The 21,506-nt window shown below is 36.9% G+C and overlaps 2 protein-coding genes across 6 annotated transcripts; one reads left to right on the top strand and one right to left on the bottom strand.

Annotated features, from left to right (window-relative positions):
• Nucleotides 1-3,298: 3,298 nt before the first annotated feature.
• Nucleotides 3,299-9,961, top strand: LOC122024496 (cysteine-rich receptor-like protein kinase 2). The gene is made up of 7 exons (XM_042583138.1): nt 3,299-4,098; nt 4,233-4,358; nt 6,291-6,418; nt 6,603-6,816; nt 8,604-8,835; nt 8,925-9,075; nt 9,288-9,961. The coding sequence occupies exons 1-7, from the start codon at nt 3,345-3,347 to the stop codon at nt 9,600-9,602; spliced, it is 1,920 nt and encodes a 639-aa protein (XP_042439072.1). The 5' UTR covers nt 3,299-3,344; the 3' UTR covers nt 9,603-9,961.
• A 755-nt stretch (nt 9,962-10,716) lies between these two features.
• Nucleotides 10,717-20,068, bottom strand: LOC122022589 (U-box domain-containing protein 44-like). Of its 5 annotated transcripts, XR_006123028.1 has the most exons (4): nt 19,823-20,058; nt 11,593-11,834; nt 11,392-11,515; nt 10,717-11,159 (listed from the first exon to the last, which is right to left on the bottom strand). XR_006123028.1 is itself a non-coding variant. In XM_042580625.1 (3 exons), exons 1-3 carry the CDS (start codon nt 19,899-19,901, stop codon nt 11,489-11,491), a joined length of 348 nt encoding a protein of 115 aa, XP_042436559.1. In that variant the 5' UTR covers nt 19,902-20,068; the 3' UTR covers nt 10,717-11,488. The 5 variants fall into 5 exon arrangements, 2 of the variants coding, with proteins under 2 accessions (XP_042436559.1, XP_042436558.1); XM_042580625.1 differs by having other exon boundaries at nt 10,717-11,515; nt 19,823-20,068; XR_006123029.1 differs by having other exon boundaries at nt 10,717-11,834; nt 19,808-20,058.
• Nucleotides 20,069-21,506: the final 1,438 nt, after the last annotated feature.

The following is a 21,506-nucleotide window of genomic DNA, read 5'->3' as shown; positions in this document are numbered from 1 at the left end:
GCTAAACTTGTAATCTCTCTTGTTTCATCTCTTTTGTTGTTTATATATCGTGTGAGAGTTGTAAACTCATTGTAAGATTACTGCAAGAAATTTCTCCACTTTTAATTTTGGCCTAATGAAGAGGAATAATAGGTCTTGGATGAGTACTCTAAGAGGTGAATACCAAATAAAAAAAAAATGTTAGTGTTATGCATGTACGAATTTGGTCATGTCGTTAAATCTCCACTATACAAGTTGAATCGATGAAGTAATTGGAGCTATTCAACCTCCTCTTCAAGCTCATAAGGTCTTAACAGATTAAATAGATTGAATTAAGAATAGTTGAGTTAATATAGACAACGACGACAAGTCAATTTAAATAATATAGAATGATGAATGTAAATTTTTTATAGAGTTACCATGAACTTGTTTTTCCCAAGTTTGAATAGTCTTTTAATTTTTTTATCGATTAATAGCATGAATTGTCTAAATTATCAATACGGAGAAAATGACAAATTTTACGTGGAGGTTTTAAAACACAAATTAAGATTATTTAGAAAAATATAAAATATCTTTTTAAATTAGAAAACAAGAAGTAGCTTTGAATTAGAGAATCCAGAAGATGAACATTATGTAAATAAGTTATCAAATAGTGGTACTCTTTAAAATTTTATTAAAATGTTAAAGAGACTCTCAAATATCATAATTTTTTTATAAATTATCCACAAAATTCTCTTTAAAAATTTCATATTTGTATTATTTTATATTCAACTGCTTCACTTCATTAAATAATGTTATAGTTTTATTGGAGCTGATAAACCCTTGTTATTATCAAAATTTTGTCAAAGCTCACTAAATCCTTAATGGAATTCATTAAGGAACAATCCATTCCCAATATATAGGATCCAACTTATACTCTATTATATTTTACCAACCCAAAATTCTAATACATGAAATTAATATTACCCCATTATCTTGTTGGACAACCTATTAGAGATATTTAGGATTTAGCTAAATGTAATCTATCCTGAATTAAATTCAATTCATTTATCGAATTATCGGGATAATCTGAACAGATAATCTCATGCTGCTAGTAGAAGTTGGTTATTACTAAGTGTCGAACGCAAACTGCACAATGGCCAAGCGACAGAGCGGGCTGAGAAGCCGAGCCAGCCAGAGGCCGAGCGAGCAAGCGTACGGCCAAGGGGATCAAGTGAGCGGCCGGACGTGTGAGCGTATGGCCGAGCGGACCGAGCGAGAGGCTGGACGAGTGAGCGTGCGACCGAGCGGATTGAGCGAGTGGCCGGACGAGTGAGTGTATGGCCGAGAGGACCGAGCAAGAGGCCGAACGAGTGAGCGTACGGCCGAGCGGACCGAGCGAGCGGCTGAATGAGTGAGCTACGACCGAGCGGACCGAGCGAGCGGGTGGACGAGTGAGCATTCGGTCGAGCAGACCTAGCTAGCGACGAATGAGTGAGTGTACACCCTAGCGAACGAAGTAGCCAGGCGAGTGAGCGGCCTAGCGAATGAGCAGTCAAGCAAATGAAGAGTCCGAGCTTGTGAGCGGCTGGACGGGCGTGCGGCCGGACAAGCGAAAGAAGAGGTCGAGCGGACGAAAAGTCTGAACGGACAAAGAGTCTGAGAGGGTGAACGGCTAAACGGGCATGCGGTCGGACAAAGAGGTTGAGCAGATAAAGAGTTTGAGCGGGTGGACTGGCGTAGCAGCAGAGCAATCGAATGAGCGAACGACCGAGGCCTGCGATGGTCGCAGTTTCCTTGAAACAGATTCGCCCCCAGGTTTACTCGAATCATCTGTTTCCCAGGATATAACAGTTTCGGGCACTCCGCCGAGCAAGAGTTGTACGACAGATGAAGATGGCAATATAGGTGGAGAGCTTCTGCTTTTTTTCGTGTGCATAACATCTTTTGCTAATGATTGCAACCCCCTTATATACGAGCTCCAACCAATGGGTAATGTCAACGATCGAGCAATGATCATTACTAGCTTGTGAAATGTCAACCTTTCACTCAATCGTTTAAATTCTGCATTAATCTTAAGTTAATGCATGTATTACACACTTAAATAAGAAGTAAAAATAATTTTGTTAAGTTAATGCATCTAAAATGTTTATATATATATATATATATATATATATATAACATAGGATTATAAACAAGTTAAGTTTTAAACTTATTTGATAACATCATCGAGTCAAGTTAAATCGATTTTAAAATAAATTAAATCTTTAAAATAATTGTTTAATTTTAACTAATGTTTTTTTTAGAAGTTTAAAATTTGATTCAAGTTTAATTTGAGGTTGCTTAATTGGTCGAAGTTTTAAAATTTTAAACTTATTTATTTAGTTAAAGAATTTGATATCACAAACTTATTTATTTATCCTAAGAACTTCTTTGTTTATTTATAAATTTAATAAAAAAATTTATTAATGAATATTATTTAATTTTTTTAGACATTAACCATGAATATCATTTATAAATAATTTATAATATTTATTCATAAAAATATTAATAAACTAAATAATATATTAAAATTTATTCATTTAATTTAATTTAATGAGCCATTTAAATTTATTTATCTATTTGACAATCAATATAAATAAAAACTTATCGAATTAAATATTAAATTTATTTATAAATGTTTGATTTATTTACTTTGTAATTAAAAAGGCGTTATGACTTTAAAATGAATTTTAAATGCGTCGTGCCAATTTTGCTTGTTATATTGTTAAAATAAATGTATTATATTTAGGGAAAAATATCTTTAATCCTCTTTATTTTTTAAATTTGGCCCCTTATTTAGAAAGTGACGTTTAATCCCCTTTTATATTCTATTTTTTTAATATTGTTTGATAATCTCAATAAATTTATTAATAATTTACCTTCACTTTTTTCTTTGTTTGTTGATATCTAAATTAATTTAGACCATTCAAATCGCTAATTGATATTTTCTGATTGTATATTTATTAATTAAAATTAATAAATTATGTGTAATCTTTAATAATATATATATATAAATTAATACTCAATTATATAAATAAAATAAAATTAAATAATTTAAAATATACTTTTTTTCATCACTTTGATTATAGGAATATAATATATAATAATTATTTTCTTCATTTTCTATTAAATTTAATCGAAAGAGATATAAGTATTATCTTTTAAATACATATAGGTGAAATGTTACTTGGGTAGAAAATTTATTACTAAACGCCGTTATATTGGATTTCGGTCAGTAATTTCCACGTTTTCATCCCGTGGAACGGAAAGTGGACTTGCAGTCTGTTTAATTTATCCCGTCCTGGACTCCCAAAAGCTCACATCCAGTACCCAGCCGCCGCACCATGGCCTACTTCGCTTCGGCGCTCGCGTTCCTGGCGCTTCTACTATGGAGTCGGATCACCGACGCTGACCCTCAGGCCAACCTCATCCTCAACGCCTGCAGCTTAATCAACGTGACCAACACCACCGCCTTCGCCGCCACTATCAACCGCACCTTCGCCGACCTCCACTCCACCATCTCCTCTGCCGCTCCCAGCAGCTCCGACTCTCACTTCGCGACCGCGCAGAACAGCGACCCTCAATTCTACGCGCTCTTTCAGTGCCGCGGCTACCTATCCACCGCCGACTGCCTCACTTGCTTCTCTGCCGCCGAGGTCCATATCCGCCGCTATTGCGGCCCGGCCAATGGCGCCCGCGTCGTCTACGACGGGTGCTTCCTCCGCTACGAGATCACCCCCTTCTTCGACCAGAACACGGGCCGGGGGAACGGCAACATCTGCGGTAAACGCAACTCGACGAGCGGCTTCGCCGCAGCGGTTCCGCCGCTGTTGGAGGATTTGAGCAATGCCACGCCGAAGACGCCGGACTTCTTCGCGGCGGCGGAGAGGGACGGGGTGTTCGGGATAGCGCAGTGCGTGAATTCGGTCAGCGTGGAGGGGTGCGGGCAGTGCCTGACGACGGCGGTGAATAATGCAGAGTTGTGCCTTCCGCTGGCTGACGGCCGGGCGATGGACACCGGCTGCTTCATGAGATACTCCAACGAGTCCTTCTTCCCCACCAACCAAACCATGGATTTATCCCCTTTCTTGAATTCAGGTGAGCCAAGTCGTAGTTATGGTTTCCGCTTGGGCTTCTTTTTTCCTTCTATTTTCTTACTCTCTTCCAGATAAAATTGGGTTTTTGTGTGTAATTATGGTACTACTTTAGCTATGGATTTGGTTCTGGAACAGGGAGATCGAGCAAGCGAAGGGCCATCATTTGGGGAGTCGCTGGAGGAGTCGGCGGCCTGTTGCTTCTTCTAGGGCTTGTGACTCTTCTGTGGATGAGGAGACCCAGAGATCAACAAGATCGAAAAGGTTCGTGAATCCAATCTATTCTCTACTCACCTGAAAGTTAGGGTTAGAATTCTTTCCAGGAAACTCGGTAAGGCGAAATCTTGTCTCATTTATATTCTTAACACACCCTTCTAGTTATCGAGACATCCCCTCGGGGTAATAGACATGTCATCAACTTTGTCCAGTCAGTTTATCCCTTCAGATATCAATACACTCCTTCAGCTAAGTTTATCCTTATGGATAAGTGTTAAGGTCGTAGTGACTGCAAGACCTTCTTTCTTTAAGACGGTATTGCTCCGCTCACACGGTTGAATGACAATCGCTTCCCAAAGAAACAACAACCTACACCTCGAAAGAGCACTTCAAATTTTAAATTTTAACGAACTTTTGAAGTCTTGTTACTCTACATAGAGAAGAGGGAGAGAGAACTCAATAGGAGAAATCATAACTTAAGTGTTAAAGTAAGTTGAGGAGAAAGAGTGGGGTTCTATTTACAGGGATGAAGGATTTCTCCCAAAGGATAAAGAGACACTTCTAATAGGTGAAAAGACGTAAGTATGTCATTTAGAAATATCATTAACTTAATTAATCAAATTAATTTAAGTTAACTATTTTAATTTTGCATATTCAGCTGCATATATGAATTAATTGATTAATTAATATTTAATTAATCAATTAATTAATTCTCAATAATTAATTGATTAATTTTTCTCTATGCGCAGCCGCATATCTACCTTTCAATTGTTCCACTCATATTAACATTCACACATACTCGAGCTAGCATTCGTGTATTCACATCCATGAATCCAGCTCATGTGCGAGCTAATTCTTTCTTCCGATCATATCAGGTTAACTTTTCCTTATTCAAATAATCTTAAATATTAATTTCTCATTCACTCGAAAAATTACCTTATGATGGTCTACTCGTGAAATAGCTATCCATACGAAAACTAATTTTCTAACAAGTTCTACAAATCAATCTTCTTTTGTATGATAAGTGGAAGAAAGACCAGCTTTTAGCGACATATTCATTATCTTCATAAATGAATGTGATGGTTCTTTAACTACTAACAACCATGCAACATCAGTAGTTCCATGGACGTTGGTGTTAATCATCTCCTTTTTTTCTTGCTGAAACAAAACTTGAATGCTATTATGTCTATAGTCGATGGCATCATTTGTTTGATTAAATATAGAATAATGGAGGTAGCTAGTTGGCAAAAGGGCTTCTCATTAACGTCTGAACTAATCCTCTTAAACCAACCTTTTTGGCCTATTTTTCTGTGTTACTTGAGAGTTTAGTCAATTTATTGAGGCTTTGAAATACATCATCTTTCTAATTCTGTATATATGGATATACCATGAGGGTGCTTAACCATGAACTCTGATAAAATCTTTTGAGAAGAATAAGTTTAACATTCTTGTCAGGTTGAAGGCTGTCGCATCTAGAGACCTCACTTAATTTCTGTTATTGACGGAAGTTCAATAGTGAGTTGAACTTCATATCATATTATTTCTAATGGCTTAATCATTTGATGGCGTAGACCATTGCCATATTTTAATCCGACCATATAAGAGTCAACTATCTGGGGTTAGCTATATGGATCTTATACCTCTATTAAACACTATGCAAGTTTAATTGTACCACTTGTGATATATTTGTGGCTAGAAAAAATTGTATAGAAGACTGAAATATGACATGACAGGCTAAAATGCATTTAACAGGATTGTATTTATTAAAAAAATTGTATTACCACGTTGAAATCAATTATGATTCATCTGGTCTTAATAAAATAGAAAGGATATTAGCTTGTCATGTCAGTCTTCTATTTCTCTTCATGCTAATGATTTTCAGTTGTGTGAAGTTCTTGTGTTTTTCTTTTGCAAAATGAATCACGCTTGACATTTATGCTTCGTATCCAAGTAATTTCTCATGAGGTTATCTTTGTGCAGGCGATATATTAGGGGCAACTGAGTTACAAGGTCCATTAAATTTCCGTTACAAGGATCTAAAAAAAGCTACAAATAATTTCAGTAAAGACAATAAATTAGGAGAAGGAGGTTTTGGTGATGTGTACAAGGTGAGACCCATTAAGTGTATAAAATGTTCTGTTTTTGATGAATCATGTACCAGATCTGGAAACTTGGGTAAAGTTTTAAGGTTTTTCTTCTTTTGTCAATAATTGTGATGGCATAGTTGATATGCATAAATTGCCCTATGCTAAAAAGTCAGTTAAGATATGCTGACAGTTCTAATTTTCACAGGGCATACTGAAAAATAGGACAACAGTTGCTGTAAAGAGACTAGCAATTGCTCAAATTAGTAGGGCAAGAGCAGATTTTCAGACCGAAGTGAAGCTCATTAGCAATGTTCACCATAGAAATTTAATTCGTCTGCATGGATGTTCTAGCAAAGGCAAAGATTTTCTTCTTGTCTATGAGTACATGGCAAATAGCAGCCTTGACAAATTCATATTTGGTAATTTCTTAATTTCAACATACAAACAGCTTGCGTCTTACTTTGAATGCCTGCTTCATTATAAAATGGATACTGTTAATGTGTACAATTAAATTTAAGTCTGAGTTTTCATTTTCTTTGTGCTTTCTATTTAGCCAATAGGCGCACAAGATCATTAAAATTAATTTGTGGTTTCTCACTTTTGTTTATTGTTACTGTTTTGATAAATAAGAATCACTGAAACACACATCCAATCAATATATGCCTCACTCAGTGGCGGTCTTTGTAATATCTTGTGCTTTGTAGGACTTTTTGACATATGACGGTCTTCCTTAACCAATTTGCTATGCAATAACCATTCTGATTGTGAGCCAACAATAGAAAGAAGTGAGGCAAAAATAGACTAAAAGATGCATCAAATTTCTTCCTTGAAAACATTGTTTTGCTTGTCTTGGAACGTTGGCGTAGTTAATTGTTGCCACGAGCAAAAACCAGGTAATAGGTAGTGCTTCAATGCACACAATTGTTGCATAGAAGGGACCAAAAGGTGCAAAATAAGTATCATCGATCGACCTCTTGTGTTGCTTTAACAAGAGGAAAAGTTGTCAATTTAACTCTTGATTAGTGATTCTAGTAAAAAGGATTCAGGTTTTCAGTAAAATTAAATTAATCTTTAGCATAGAGGAAGGGTAGAAACTTCAGGAACTTTATTTTCAATACAACTTTCAATTATATCTGAGTTTAATGTAATGTAACGGTAAATTAGAGAAAAATCCCCAACCACTATGTTAATTTTGCATGCAATCCCCATCTTCAACAAACTTTGTTTCCACTCCCTGCATGCAAAGTATTACTTGTTTCAACTCCCTCATGCAAATATTGTTGCCTAAATTGCCCCTCAGGTTTTTTAAGTATAAAAAGTCCAAAATTGAATAAAAAAAGTCCAAAAACGAGTATAATTCTTCTTAAAGTTAGCACTTTATATTAAAATCGAGTATATTTTCTATCAAAATTGTCCCTCTTATTTTTTAGGTATAAAAAGTCTAAAAATAAGTATAATTCCTGTTAAATTCAGCACTTTACACTAGAATCCAGCACTCTATACTAGAATCGAGTATATTTTCTATCGAAATTAACCCTCATATTTTTTGGTACAAATAGTCCAAAAATGAGTATAATTCCTATTAAATTCAGCACATTAAACTAAAATCGAGTATATTTTGAGGTGAAAAAAGAATCGTACTCAATTTGATAGAAAATATACTAGATTCTAAATTAATATACTCCATTTAAGAGGATTTATATTGATTTTTAGACTTTTTGTACCTAAAAATATCATGGGCAATTAGGTAAATATGTTTGACTGGGGAGTGAAAACAAAGATTTTCATGGATGGGGATTGCATGCAAAAATTTATTTGCCAATAGGGACTTAATGTAATAGAATACCATTTAGTTCTTATGGTTAGTTGATTACTGTCAATGTCAAAGTGCTTTGAGTAAAAGAATCTTAACTAATTTTTTCTTTAAAAAATCATCATAATTTTTCTTTGATTGAGCTAACTAGCTTTGGTAAGGACCTTCCTTTATTGCACAAGGAGTTGGGTTTAAATTATGCCTTCATCAGCAAGAAGGTTTTTTTTCCCTCTCTGTTACCCTAAAAAAAGGTTTCTTCTGTTCACTTATCTGAGTTCATTTCACTTTCATATGTGATCAAATACCGGAAAGTTGGCAGTTACATCCAGCCTTGGAGAAATTGATATAAGTCTGAGTTTCTTCGGTTTGTGTCTTGTTGAAATCATTTTACAGGTGACAGACGTGGATTCCTCAACTGGAAACAGAGATTCTCCATAATTGTCGGCATGGCTCGTGGTCTTTCTTACCTGCATCAGGAATTCCACGTTTGTATCATACATCGTGATATAAAATGTAGCAACATTCTTCTTGACGATGATTTCCAGCCAAGAATTGCAGATTTTGGCCTAGTGCGCCTTCTGCCAGAGGACAAGAGTCACCTCAGCACTAGGTTTGCTGGCACTTTGTAAGTCTTTGCAGAGTTCAATTCCCATGCAGTCATTCCACAATATTTGTAACTATATGTTTCAAATTCTCAAATACTGTATCGTGTAGGGGATATACAGCACCTGAGTATGCAATTCAGGGGCAACTTTCTGAAAAGGTTGATACATACAGCTTCGGAGTTGTTGTTCTTGAAATAATAAGTGGCCGGAAAAACTATGACATGAAACTCGAGCCTGACGCTCAGTATCTCCTTGAATGGGTAATCGCAATAAACCTTATGTAATCTCAAGTATGAACTTTATGATAACAAATAAAACAGAAACACAATCGAACTGGAATCTTACCCCCAAACAGTTGCTGTTATTACGACTTACAATATCAGTTAGATGGCAAGATATCATATTTATACATTCTATGTTCATTTATACCATCTTGTATTTTGATTCTCTTTGTCTACCTTTTTCGAGACAGGTTTGGAAACTATATGAACTCGATCAGTTGATTGAGCTGGTGGACGAAACCTTAGATCCTAGTGAATTTTCTCCAGAGGAAGTGAAAAGGATCATTGAAATAGCTCTCCTCTGCACACAGTCTGCTGCTGCTTCGAGGCCGACCATGTCTGAGATTGTTGTTATGTTGCTCGGGCAAAGTGATAATACTCTTGAGCTCACAGGACCAACCTTCATAGATGCATCAAGTAGAGTTCATGGAGATACACCCCCAGCTACCATTTTATCTTCTACTTCGCATGCGACTGATTCGATATCTCAAGTTTCTGCTCGTTGATGTTCCACGATAAGTAATATTCTATTTTATGGGGTAAAGCATATTTTCTTATGAACTGCAGCAATAGATAATCGCACATTAGTGGAGGGAGAGGGAGATGAAAAAAAAACTTAATTAGTTAGCAACGATAAATAGATTAGGATATCATAGTGAATCAAACTTAATATTGTATTAGGATATAAGGATGCATATAGTTAATCCCACTTTGTGCAATAAAGGTTTGATTGTTATTATTATTGTTGTTGTTGCAGTAAGAGGCAATACATGGGAATCATGTGCGATATATTTCATATTTTGATTTGTATATTTAAGATTGAAGAATATAAGTTTCAAGTGAGCTAAGAACTGGATTATCATGATTATTGTTCCTTAGAAAGGTGATGTTACGAAGTTAACATTATTCTGGTTCTATTTCATCAGTTCCCTACAGTGTCATTCCGGGAAGTTAACATTATTCTGGTTCTATTTCATCAGTTCCCTACAGTATCATTCCGTATAGATTTTTATTTCGCACCCTTAAATTTGTGTTGATATCAGCAGTACAATAATGTTCACCCGTGTGAATATAGTCGTAGTATTTGTCGATAACTAGAATAACACCGTAATTCTTTCTTGCCTATCGGTATCGGTCAATACTCGTCATTACAATAAATATCATTTTTCGCAGCGTACAATTATACTATCTGCAGCGCGCATTGCACGCTGCACAATTGTAAACTGTTAAAAATCATAAAACATCGACAGCACGCAATGCGCGCTGCGATTAAGAACATTCACAACGCGCAATGTGTTCTGCGATTAATACTAATTGCAACGTGCATCGCGCACTGCAATTAATACTATTAGCACCATGTGACACACTGCAGTTAATAGATTTGCAGCCCAGGTTGCACGCTGCGATTAAGACTATCCGTAGCGCACGGCGCAGACTGCATGCTGCAGTTAAGATCATCTACAGCGCGCACCGCATGCTGTAATGCGCGCTGCAATTAAGAACATTTACAGCACGTAGCACGCGCTGCAATTTCGATTATTAAATATCACATATAAATACTACACACAAATTATCATACCATATATAATTATAATACCGCACACAAATTACAATATCATATACACAATTATAAAACTCAAACTCAAACAATTAATTATATTATCACATTCGATCATAAATATCACATTTAAGTAAAATAATTCAAACTAATAGTAAAAAATTTACTTAGTAACATCATTATTTTCTTTAAAAAAATATATATGACTTTAATATAAATAAAATCTATATCACTGGTACAAAACCATAAAGGAATTAGGGCAATGATCTCCGATTCACCTTCCAAAATGCATGTGAGCCTCGAGAGAATACTAACGAGGCCTTCAAGGAAAGGAGCGGCAAAGCGTCCCCCACGAGTTATCCCTGCTTGGTGCTGGTCACTTTTGAGATGGCTATCCTGAAAGCTCCTTCATCCAAGAGGCACCTGGTTAAAATAGAGTCACTCTCCAGAAGGTCAGCGAGGAGCCCAACAGCAGCTGCCTGCTCTTTCGAGATCCCACTGTCATCTGCAATGATATTAATCAAGCTGTTGAGCTGACCAGCAGTCTCACGAAGAGCATCAGAAAGCTCTTGACCCATGAAAGGAGAAATATTGTTCAAGAGTTTTATAGAAGCCACTTTGACATCTCTTTGCGGGGCTTCATCGAATTGAATAATACTAATGGTAGCACCTGAACTTTTCGTAGCAACAACTATGTTCAAAACAGTGGCTGAAGAACTTGTAAGCCCCACAAGTACCTGAAGAAGCTTGCATTCAATTGCAGGTCCAGTGTTTCTAATTAGATGAAGAAGACTGTGTACAATGTCTTCAGAAACCAAGGTACAACGATCATGATCAAGAGGGATCTCTCAAAATTGGCACCTGAAGACACAATGTTAGCAAGAACTGTTGCAACTACCTCTTTCAGTCTCATAGGCAGCTAGCTGGTTGATCCCTACCGTGAAAAGATCTCTGACAAGTGGTGGAAGGATGCCTGCATGAATAAGTATCTTTGCACTAGTCTCATAAGATGATATTTGGTTCAAAGCCTTGAGGGCAGTTTCTCGCGCTTGCTTGCTCCCACTTTTCATGACATTGACGAGTATTGAACCGGCTGTTTGGGCTACAAGGACTTTCACATCATTGCTCAAGACAAGCTCTCCAAGATAAGCAATCATTGAGAGCTGTGTTTCAGGTGATCCTGCAAGATTTTGCACAAAATTGGAGAAAGAACCACCTAAAAAACAACATAGCTAATAATTCATTTACAAAATGAAAGATTAGATATTTGGAGAAACAAACCTTAACACTAATCATCCAGACAAGACTAGAATAACAAAGCATTATTTAGACACTTCATAGAAGACTACAACTACTTTAAAGGAGAGAGGTTAGTGTAGGTAAAACTAAAAAAAGGAAGAAAAACAATTTCTGCTTTAGAGATTCTAATAAATCCAACCCAAACATTGTTGAATTTTGTTTCAAAAATTCAAAGCATTTTTTTTGGAGTGTTTTTAGTCCCACATTGCTAAGTGGAGAAGCTTGGAAGGGCTTATATAGGAAGTCCTTCCATCCTTGCTTAGCAATGATAAGAGGAACTACACGCATGCGCGGGCCAAGCCCAAATCGAGTGGATTTGGGGGGTTCGAGCCGGAAATCCATAAACCGGGCGTCACGCGCGCAGGGGGGGGTGCAAATCCCCAGCCCGTGAGCGCAAGGGCGGCCTGGTCTGTTTTTGCTGATTTGGGGATGCGCGGGAGAAGAGGTACAGAAGCAAAGTGTGCGTCCCTCCTCTGCACTGCTTCAACTCACTTCCTTCTCAATTCACTCCAGAAAGCAAAGCATTCCTTCTTCTCCCTTGCTTTCTACTTCTTCTTTCTGAGTTCTAAGGCTTGGTTCGCGATCTGAGGTTGAATCCGAGTGCGGCGCTCGTTTTGGAGTGCACCTATGAGCGACGCGATCGGTTGTCGGATCTTGGGAGGATTTTGCCGGAGAGCCTCTGTACCGTGGGCGGCAATCAATTCTCTAAAGACAGTCGGCACGTCCGACGCTTCGACCGGAGATACACAATTTCTTAACCCTTACTGTTATTAACGTTTATTGCATGCTCGTCATTTATTGGTGCAATTATATATTACTGCATTAGTGTAATTAGTTCTATTACAGTTATTACAATTTTAGAGAATTGATTGTAGCATCAATAAACATGATGAACGATAGGGTAACGGGGTCCGATGAGGCTAGCGCCCGACCCGAAAGATTTTTCGGGCAAAACTTCAGACGTTGGCAACAACGAATGAAATTTTGGCTTACTACGCTAGGGCTATTCTCCGTTATAGAAACAGACCCTCCTTCACCCAATGAAGAGGAACCTGCTCGTAGTGCTACCTTAGAGAGGTTTAAGCAAAGGGATTATCTCTGTCATGGGAGAATCCTATCTGCCCTCTCAGACGCACTATTTGATGTGTACTGTTCAACCGCTTCAGCTAAAGAGCTGTGGAAATCTTTGGATAAAAAATACAACTCTGAAGATTCTGGTTTAGAAAAGTACACTGTGGCAAAATTCCTAAACTTCAAAATGGTTGAAGGCAAATCTGTGATAGAGCAGACACATGAATTCCAAGTCCAAATTCATGGTCTTGCTGAAGGAGATATGCCATTACCTGAAAAATTTCAGGTCTTGTCAATCATCGAAAAATTGCCTCCGAGTTGGGAAGATTTTGGCATGACTCTTAAACATCGGAGAGGCAAAATCTCTCTCGAAGATTTGATGATTGCCTTAAATATCGAAGAAGAACATCGGAAGCAACATAAAAATGATGATACAAGAATGCCTATGGATTTTATTCCAAAGGCGAATGTAGTAGTCTCATCTGACAAAAAGAAATTCAAAAATCAGAAAATGAAGAACAAGATGAAACCCAACCCAAAGGTTCAAAAGAAAACTGGAACTAAACCTAAGCCTTGTTGGGCATGTGGACAGGTTGGACATTATGCCAAATTCTGCCCTAAGCGAAAGGACAAGAACCAAAGCAATACGTCCAACACTAAGGCACAAGTAAATGTCGTGACTGCTAGTGACGACACCGGCGATAGGTTTGTTACCTTCAAACCCGAACTAAACTTGATCTATCAACCCAATGAATGGTTAGTTGATACAGGTGCTAATGTACACTGTTGTGCTGATCGATCTGCCTTCCTTACTTATCAGGTAATTGAAGGCACTTCCGTGACCATGGGGAACCATTCTGCAGCCAGGGGACAAGTTGACCTGAGGTTCACCTCTGGAAAAGTCCTGTCACTGCATGAGGTGCATCATGTTCCAGCGGTCCGTCGGAATTTGATTAGCGGATCAAAGTTAGTTCGTGCTGGTTATGAGTTGAACTTCAAATGTAATAAAGTTGTAATATTACATTTAGGAACCTTTATTGGAAAAGGTTACCTTAATGAAGGTTTATTTAAACTCAATGTAGAAAATGCTACTTTAAATAAAACTTCTGATATTGATTGTTCATATAACATTGAGTCTTATGATATGTGGCATGACAGATTAGGACATGTCAATTTTAATATTGTAAAAAGGATGATGAATCTAGACATGATCCCTAAGCATGCTATAAATGATAAGAAAAAATGTGAAATTTGTGTGCAATATAAACAACCCCGTAAACCCTTCAAATCAGTTGATAGAAATTCTGATATTTTAGAATTGATTCATACTGACTGTTGTGAGTTTAACGGTGCAATAACGAGAGACCATAAAAGGTATTTCATTACCTTCATTGATGATCACTCTCGTTATTGTTATGTTTATTTGCTAAAAACCAAGGATGAAGCTTTAGATAAATTTATGATTTTTAAATCTGAAGCTGAGAATCAAACCGATAAAACTATTAAGAGGTTAAGGTCTGATAGGGGTGGAGAATTTACCTCGAACCTATTTCAAAAATTTTGTCAAGATACAGGTATAATCCATGAGGTAACTGCTCCATATAGTCCTCAATCTAACGGTATAGCAGAACGAAAAAATCGAACCCTTGAAGATATGATTAATTCCATGTTAGGCAGTTCTGGGTTACCCAACTTTATGTGGGGGGAGGCTCTATACACTGCATGTCATGTGCTAAATAGAGTCCCAATGAAGTCAAGGGATAAAACCCCATATGAGCTTTGGAAAGGTCGAAGGACAAGTTTGAAATACCTTAAAGTGTGGGGGTGCCTTGCAAAGGTACTAGTACCTGAACACAGAAGGAAAAAACTTGGTCCAAAGACCGTAGATGGTATCTTCTTGGGTTATGCTCAAAATAGTATTGCATATAGGTTCCTGATTATTAAATCAGAAATTCCTGGAATAGATGCAAATACTATTGTAGAACTTCGCGATGCTACATTTTTTGAGGATATATTTCCTATGAAGACGAGAACACCTCAATCAAGTATTTCTACTAGAAGTGAGCCTTCTTCCGTAGAGGTCCCATTATCCGTAGTGGGTACACCTTCCTCAAGTCACTCTAGACTAGATGAATCTAGTGAGTATACAGAACCGAGAAGGAGCAAGAGGCAACGTGTGTCTACGGATTTAGGCCAGGACTTTATCACCTATAATATAGAAGGTGACCCTGTGACATATAGAGATGCTATGGCTTCTCCTGAAGCTAAGAACTGGAAAGAGGCCATTAAAAGTGAAATGAACTCTATTATCTCTAATGCCACTTGGGAGTTAGTAGATTTACCTCCTAGGTGTAACACTATAGGATGTAAATGAGTGTTTAAAAGAAAACTAAAACCTGATGGGTCAGTAGATAAATTCAAAGCCCGCCTAGTTGCTAAGGGATTCAAACAGAAAGAAGGGATTGACTATTTTGACACTTATTCTCCTGTTACAAGAATTACTACAATCCGAGTATTAATAGCATTGGCGTCCATATATCATCTTGAGATCCATCAAATGGATGTTAAAACGGCATTCCTTAATGGAGATCTTGAAGAAGAGATATATATGGATCAACCTGAGGGATATGTAGTTTCTGGAAATGAGAACAAAGTTTGTAGGTTAGTCAAATCTCTTTATGGTTTGAAGCAAGCCCCAAAGCAGTGGCACGAAAAATTTGATAGAGTTATGCTATCATTTGGCTTTGAAGTGAATGACTCTGATAAATGTGTGTATGCTAAAATGAAAGGTGATAATTGTATTATCTTATGTTTGTATGTAGATGATATTCTACTGTTTGGTTCTAACATTTCTATTATTAATGAGACTAAGGCCCTCTTAAGTGGTAAGTTTGATATGAAGGATATGGGTTATGCTGATATGATTTTAGGGCTAAAGTTGACTCGTTCAACTGATGGAATAACAATTTCTCAATCACTCTATATTGAGAGAGTATTAGAGAAATATGGCTATAGCCAAGTTAAATCTGTAGTCACACCCTATGATCCTTCAAAAACTCTCCACAAGAATAAGAGTGGTGTGACAGTGTCTCAATTAAGATACTCACAAATAATAGATAGTCTAATGTATTTAGCAAATTGTTCTAGACCTGATATTTCTTTTGCTATATCGAAATTGAGCAGGTTTACCAGCTGTCCGGACAGAACGCATTGGGATGCATTAGATAGAGTATTCAGATATCTGAAAGGCACTATATCCTTGGGCTTATGGTATGGGAGATTCCCTGCAGTCCTGGAGGGATATAGTGATGTCAGTTGGATAGCTGACACTGCTGAGTGTAAAGGCGTTACTGGTTATGTCTTTACACTTGGAGGCGGTGCAGTTGCTTGGAGGTCTGTTAAACAGACAATTATAACCCGTTCTACATCTGAGGCAGAATTGTGTGCTTTGGATACCACAGTAACTGAAGCTGATTGGCTTAAGGGTCTTCTTTCTGAAATTCCCTTAATGATGAAGCAAATACCTTCTATTTCAGTGCACTGTGATAATCAAACAACAATAGCTCAGATTAGAAGCTCCAAGTATAACCAGAAACAGAAGAGACATATACGAATAAGATTGAAATCTATTCGTGAGCTAGTATCTCTTGGAGTGGTGTCATTGGACTTTGTAAGTTCAAAAGACAATATTGCTGATCCACTCACTAAAGGACTTGATTCTGAGAAAATCAAGAGATCCAGTAAGGGAATGGGACTGAGGCCTGTCCTGGTTTCATCTATAGCGGCAACCCAACCTATCTGATTGGAGATCCCAAAAAGTAGGTTCAATGTGGTACAAACAAGCTATAAGGGTGAAACGTAAGCATCAAATTGATTGAGATGTAATCTCATAGTCTCTTCCCTGGATAGATGCTTGACTGCTAGTAAGGATGAGCTTAGGAGCTCTTAATGAGTTCAAGGTCTTAATGACAGGATGCTTGCAGTACATCCTTGGAGAACTCACCTATGTAAGTGTAACTGTGAGGCCGCAGTGTGGGGGGTCTAGGCAACTCTCCTTAGCACTTATGAAACAAGATTCGGTGGCATGGCCGTAATGCACCAATCCAGAAGGATTCAACCGTCGCCAGTGATGAGTTGTTACCAATTAATCTTCACATATAAAAGGTTTAAGATCAAGACTATGTTCTCTTCAAACCTATGTGAATAAGATTGGTGTACTTAGGTGAAAATTCAAACCGGAAGGTATTTTCACTGAAAGCTCATTGCAACCAAGCCTCAGAACATATCTTTGTTTTTGACTAAAATGATTTGAATTTGTGGGGGATTGTTGAATTTTGTTTTAAAAATTCAAAGCATTTTTTTTGGAGTGTTTTTAGTCCCACATTGCTAAGTGGAGAAGCTTGGAAGGGCTTATATAGGAAGCCCTTCCATCCTTGCTTAGCAATGATAAGAGGACCTACACGCATGCGCGGGCCAAGCCCAAATCGAGTGGATTTGGGGGGTTCGAGCCGGAAATCCATAAAAAGGACCTACACGCATGCGCGGGCCAAGCCCAAATCGAGTGGATTTGGGGGGTTCGAGCCGGAAATCCATAAACCGGGCGTCACGTGCGCGATTAACGCGCGCAGGGGGGTTGCAAATCCCCAGCCCGTGGGCCTTGCGCTCACGGGCGGCCAGGTTTGTTTTTGCTGATTTGGAAGCAAAGTGTGCGTCCCTCCTCTGCACTGCTTCAAGTGTATAAATACACTTCCTCACTTCCTTCTCAATTCACTCCAGAAAGCAAAGCATTCCTTCTTCTCCCTTGCTTTCTACTTCTTCTTTCTGAGTTCTGAGGCTTGGTTCGCGATTTGAGGTTGAGTCCGAGTGCGGCGCTCGTTTTGGAGTGCACCTACCAGCGACGCGAGCGGTTGTCGGATCTTGGGAGGATTTTGCCGGAGAGCCTCTGCACCGTGGGCGGCAATCAATTCTCTAAAGACAGTCGGCACGTCCGACGCTTCGACCGGAGATACACAATTTCTTAACCCTTACTGTTATTAATGTTTATTGCATGCTCGTCATTTATTGGTACAATTATAGATTACTGCATTAGTGTAATTAGTTCTATTACAGTTATTACAAACATTCACCTATATCTAATTACACTTAGCAATAAAGCTAGCCCATGTCATCTGCTTTAACAATTTACATTAGATAATATTTTGGCATGACAATTGATTGGCCTGATTCCTTAAAGAAAGATAGATTATCATACGGTGACACTACCAAATTTAGATGATCAACCGTAAAACAAGACACAAAAATTAATAACCAGAAAGATTACTAAACATAAATTTGTGAGAAAAGAATGTTCATATTATATCCTTTAAAACCTCTGAAGTAATTGCTAGAGATTTAACTTTTATTTTAAAAAAATAGTTCTCGTGTCATAATCAAATTTTTTAAAAAAACACCTGCAAAAACCAATTACTTTCTTTTTAATAAAGAGGAAAATATATTTAATAGAAACTAACAAATAATATAAAAATTCAAGGGAAAAGAAGCTGCTAGAGAAATAAATGCTGCCAAGAATAGAGGTATCGGCATATCGTTTATGCATTTATCATCATCATTTAAATATCATATCAATTTATAAGAATTGTACGTTAAAGAGTGTATAAAGGAGTGTAATGAACTAACCAAAACCGCAAATTACCTTCAAGGAGAAGTTTAAGAAGTGGCTAAGAGAATTATGTGCATAAGTCCCAAATAAGAAGGGAAGAGAAAGTTCAGGTTTAAAAATTATGACAATGTACAACTTTCTAAAACTACCAATTTAGCTTTAAATTGAACTGATAATTTATAATGAGTATCCAATTGTACATTACATGATACAAATGATGCTCATGAGTGTTGAATTCTTAGAGAAAAAAATCATACTAAAAGTATCTCAAAAAAATGGAGTGCTAAAATCTCTAGCAAGTCACAAAAATAATACGATACGAAAGATATTTTTTTCTAATACAATTAATTTTAAGTCACCGAATTTCTACTTCTAATGTTCCTATGATCCTTCAATGCATATTTAAATTAGTTTACGAGCTAACACAAGGATTTTCTTCTTTACCAAAAATAAAAAAGAAACAAGTGTCGAGTAACTATAAATTCAATAACTCGTAACCAACTTAAGGAAAATAAATAAACCTCGAAAACTTGATGACTTGACAAGAAATTGATTGTTCCCGACTTCAGCGCATTAAATCTAGTGCAAATACAAACAAAAAAGTGGGACAGGAACATCAATACTTTAGATTTGTTAACCATCAAAACAAGTAGAAGATGACCAATAATATACCTATATAACTCATCACATAACCAGATAATTTGCTTATCCCGATTCCAGACTAAAAACAAGGTCAACCATAAAATGAAGTTATTTCTGTTTCTATTTTTATAGATAAAACCAAATCAAAACCTCAATAACAGATGAAGAGGAACCAAAATAGTAAGAGACGTCGATGAAACCTTGATCGGAATACCAAAAGATGAAGTTTGATTAATCAAAACCAACTAGAAAACAAAACCCAAGAGAACTCGTAAAAAATAGTTAATGGAAACATTTGGCTTCCCCAAATTAAAAATTTTTCCGACTAACATACCCCCAAACAAAGCGCAGAACCAATCTAATAGAAGCATGGAGTTAGAAGTCACATTCAAATATCATAAACCAAAGAACTAAGTAAGAAGAAGGAAAAAGATCAAAAGATTTACAACCATATCATAAATAACGAAGCAAATCCTACTTACATAAGAAATAATTACTTGGATTAAGATGATTGGCCCAAAAAAAGATCTCGGCAAAGATGTTCAATTCGGTGGAGAGCTTCGGCAAAGAGGGCATCGCCAGAGAGGGCTTCGCCGGAGAAAGGATGGGCGGAGATGTTCGCCGGAGACAGAGTTTAGGGTTAGCGGCAAAGAAGTTTCAGCAGAGGCAGTTTGCGTGAGGTCGCGAGTTTAGGTTGGTTCACGTGAGGGTTTTCTGCGTGAGGAGCTTTTGACGGAAAATAATTGCGGGACGATTTCTAAAATTAATTAGGGAGGTTTCGGCGGAGAGCATTAGAGTTTGAAAATTATTAACCACGTAATATACGATGTTAAAATTTTATAATATTTATTTACAGCGCGTATTGATGTTAAAATTTTATAATATTTATTTACAGCGCGTATTGATGTTAAAATTTTATAATATTTATTTACTGTATGTATTTGTTACTATGTCATTTATATATATATATATATATATATATATATATATATATATATATATATATATATATATATATATATATATATATAATAAATATTAACGTGTTTCGCACATTATTAATATTAAGTTTTAATAGCGCACTCTGATACTAGAGAAATATTTATTGACAACGTACTTTTTTTTGTACACCTTGTTTATATTAAATATTATACTATCCGCAGCACATATAATTGGATACGCTGTAAAATTATTATTAACTGTGCATTTTAACTGTGCGTTTTAACTGTGCGTTGTTGATGATGCGCTGTTAAGGGTTTATTGTATATGAAGATTCCAATGAAGGTACAAGGACTCCACTCTTTAGTTTGAAAGAGATTAACTGTGCCCCCAGGGCGTAGCGCAGACAGTAAGCGCATGATATTTCTGGTGTAATGGTCAGGGATCGATTTTTAAGAACTGACGACCTGGGGTTACCCCACCATGCGCCTATGACCTGTGTATCTGCATGTACCTCCCTCCATATCTATGGAACCGATACTAGGAGGCCACTAAGGTAGCAGATTTTTTTTTTTTGAAAGAGACTAACTACGTTAATAAGAGATGACGACGAACATTTTTCTAGACATCAAATCAAAAGCTGTCATCGTCGAGGTCAGCTGTAAAATAGCTCCACTTCCACAGTTCGTCTGATATATATTATAGCAAAAGATGAAATTCGTCATCCCAACAGTCCCATATGGTCGGTCTTATAACCATATGTAATGTAAGGAGGTAAATCGAGAAATTATAATTAACTAGTACGGGAAGATTTTTTTTTTTTTTTTGTTTGACTTTGTCAAAATTCGAACTTTTATTCTATTATAATAACTCTGTCATGTACAAACAAACTCAACCTTTTCTTTGGGGATATATATTGAATCATAATAGAAAGAGTGTTAATGAGAAAATACTAGAGAAATTATTTTTAAAAGAAAAAAAAAATCTCATTTCGAAGAAAGAAACAGTCTGCGATAATTTATCAAAACGCATATCGAGCTTCTTTTTATTTATCAAAAACATACTATACTTCAGTAATTACTAAAAGACATATTAATTTGGTTAATTTTCCTATTCAACCCCTCCTACCAACTGCCTTCTCTCTTCACACACACACACACACTCACACTCTCTCTCTCACTCTCTCTCTCTCCCTCTCTCTCTCTCCTCGTGGAAAGCTAATTTCTCTCCCACCTATCGATT

This window comes from Zingiber officinale, chromosome 9B, assembly GCF_018446385.1.
Source record: "Zingiber officinale cultivar Zhangliang chromosome 9B, Zo_v1.1, whole genome shotgun sequence".
Lineage (NCBI taxonomy): Eukaryota > Viridiplantae > Streptophyta > Magnoliopsida > Zingiberales > Zingiberaceae > Zingiber > Zingiber officinale.
The sequence above is the reverse complement of the archived record's forward strand: the minus strand, read 5'-3'. Positions and strand labels throughout refer to the sequence as shown.

Bases quoted from the DNA above. Each gene is read 5' to 3' on its own strand.
- LOC122024496 (XM_042583138.1), top strand. From the start codon at position 3,345: ATGGCCTACTTCGCTTCGGCGCTCGCGTTCCTGGCGCTTCTACTATGG. The intron at 4,099-4,232 runs GTGAGCCAAGTC...GTTCTGGAACAG, and splicing joins ATCCCCTTTCTTGAATTCAG to GGAGATCGAGCAAGCGAAGG. The intron at 9,076-9,287 runs GTAATCGCAATA...TTTTCGAGACAG, and splicing joins CTCAGTATCTCCTTGAATGG to GTTTGGAAACTATATGAACT.
- LOC122022589 (XM_042580624.1), bottom strand. From the start codon at position 19,901: ATGCCCTCTTTGCCGAAGCTCTCCACCGAATTGAACATCTTTGCCGAG. The intron at 11,835-19,822 runs GTAATTATTTCT...AAAATCTTGCAG, and splicing joins GGCCAATCATCTTAATCCAA to GATCACCTGAAACACAGCTC.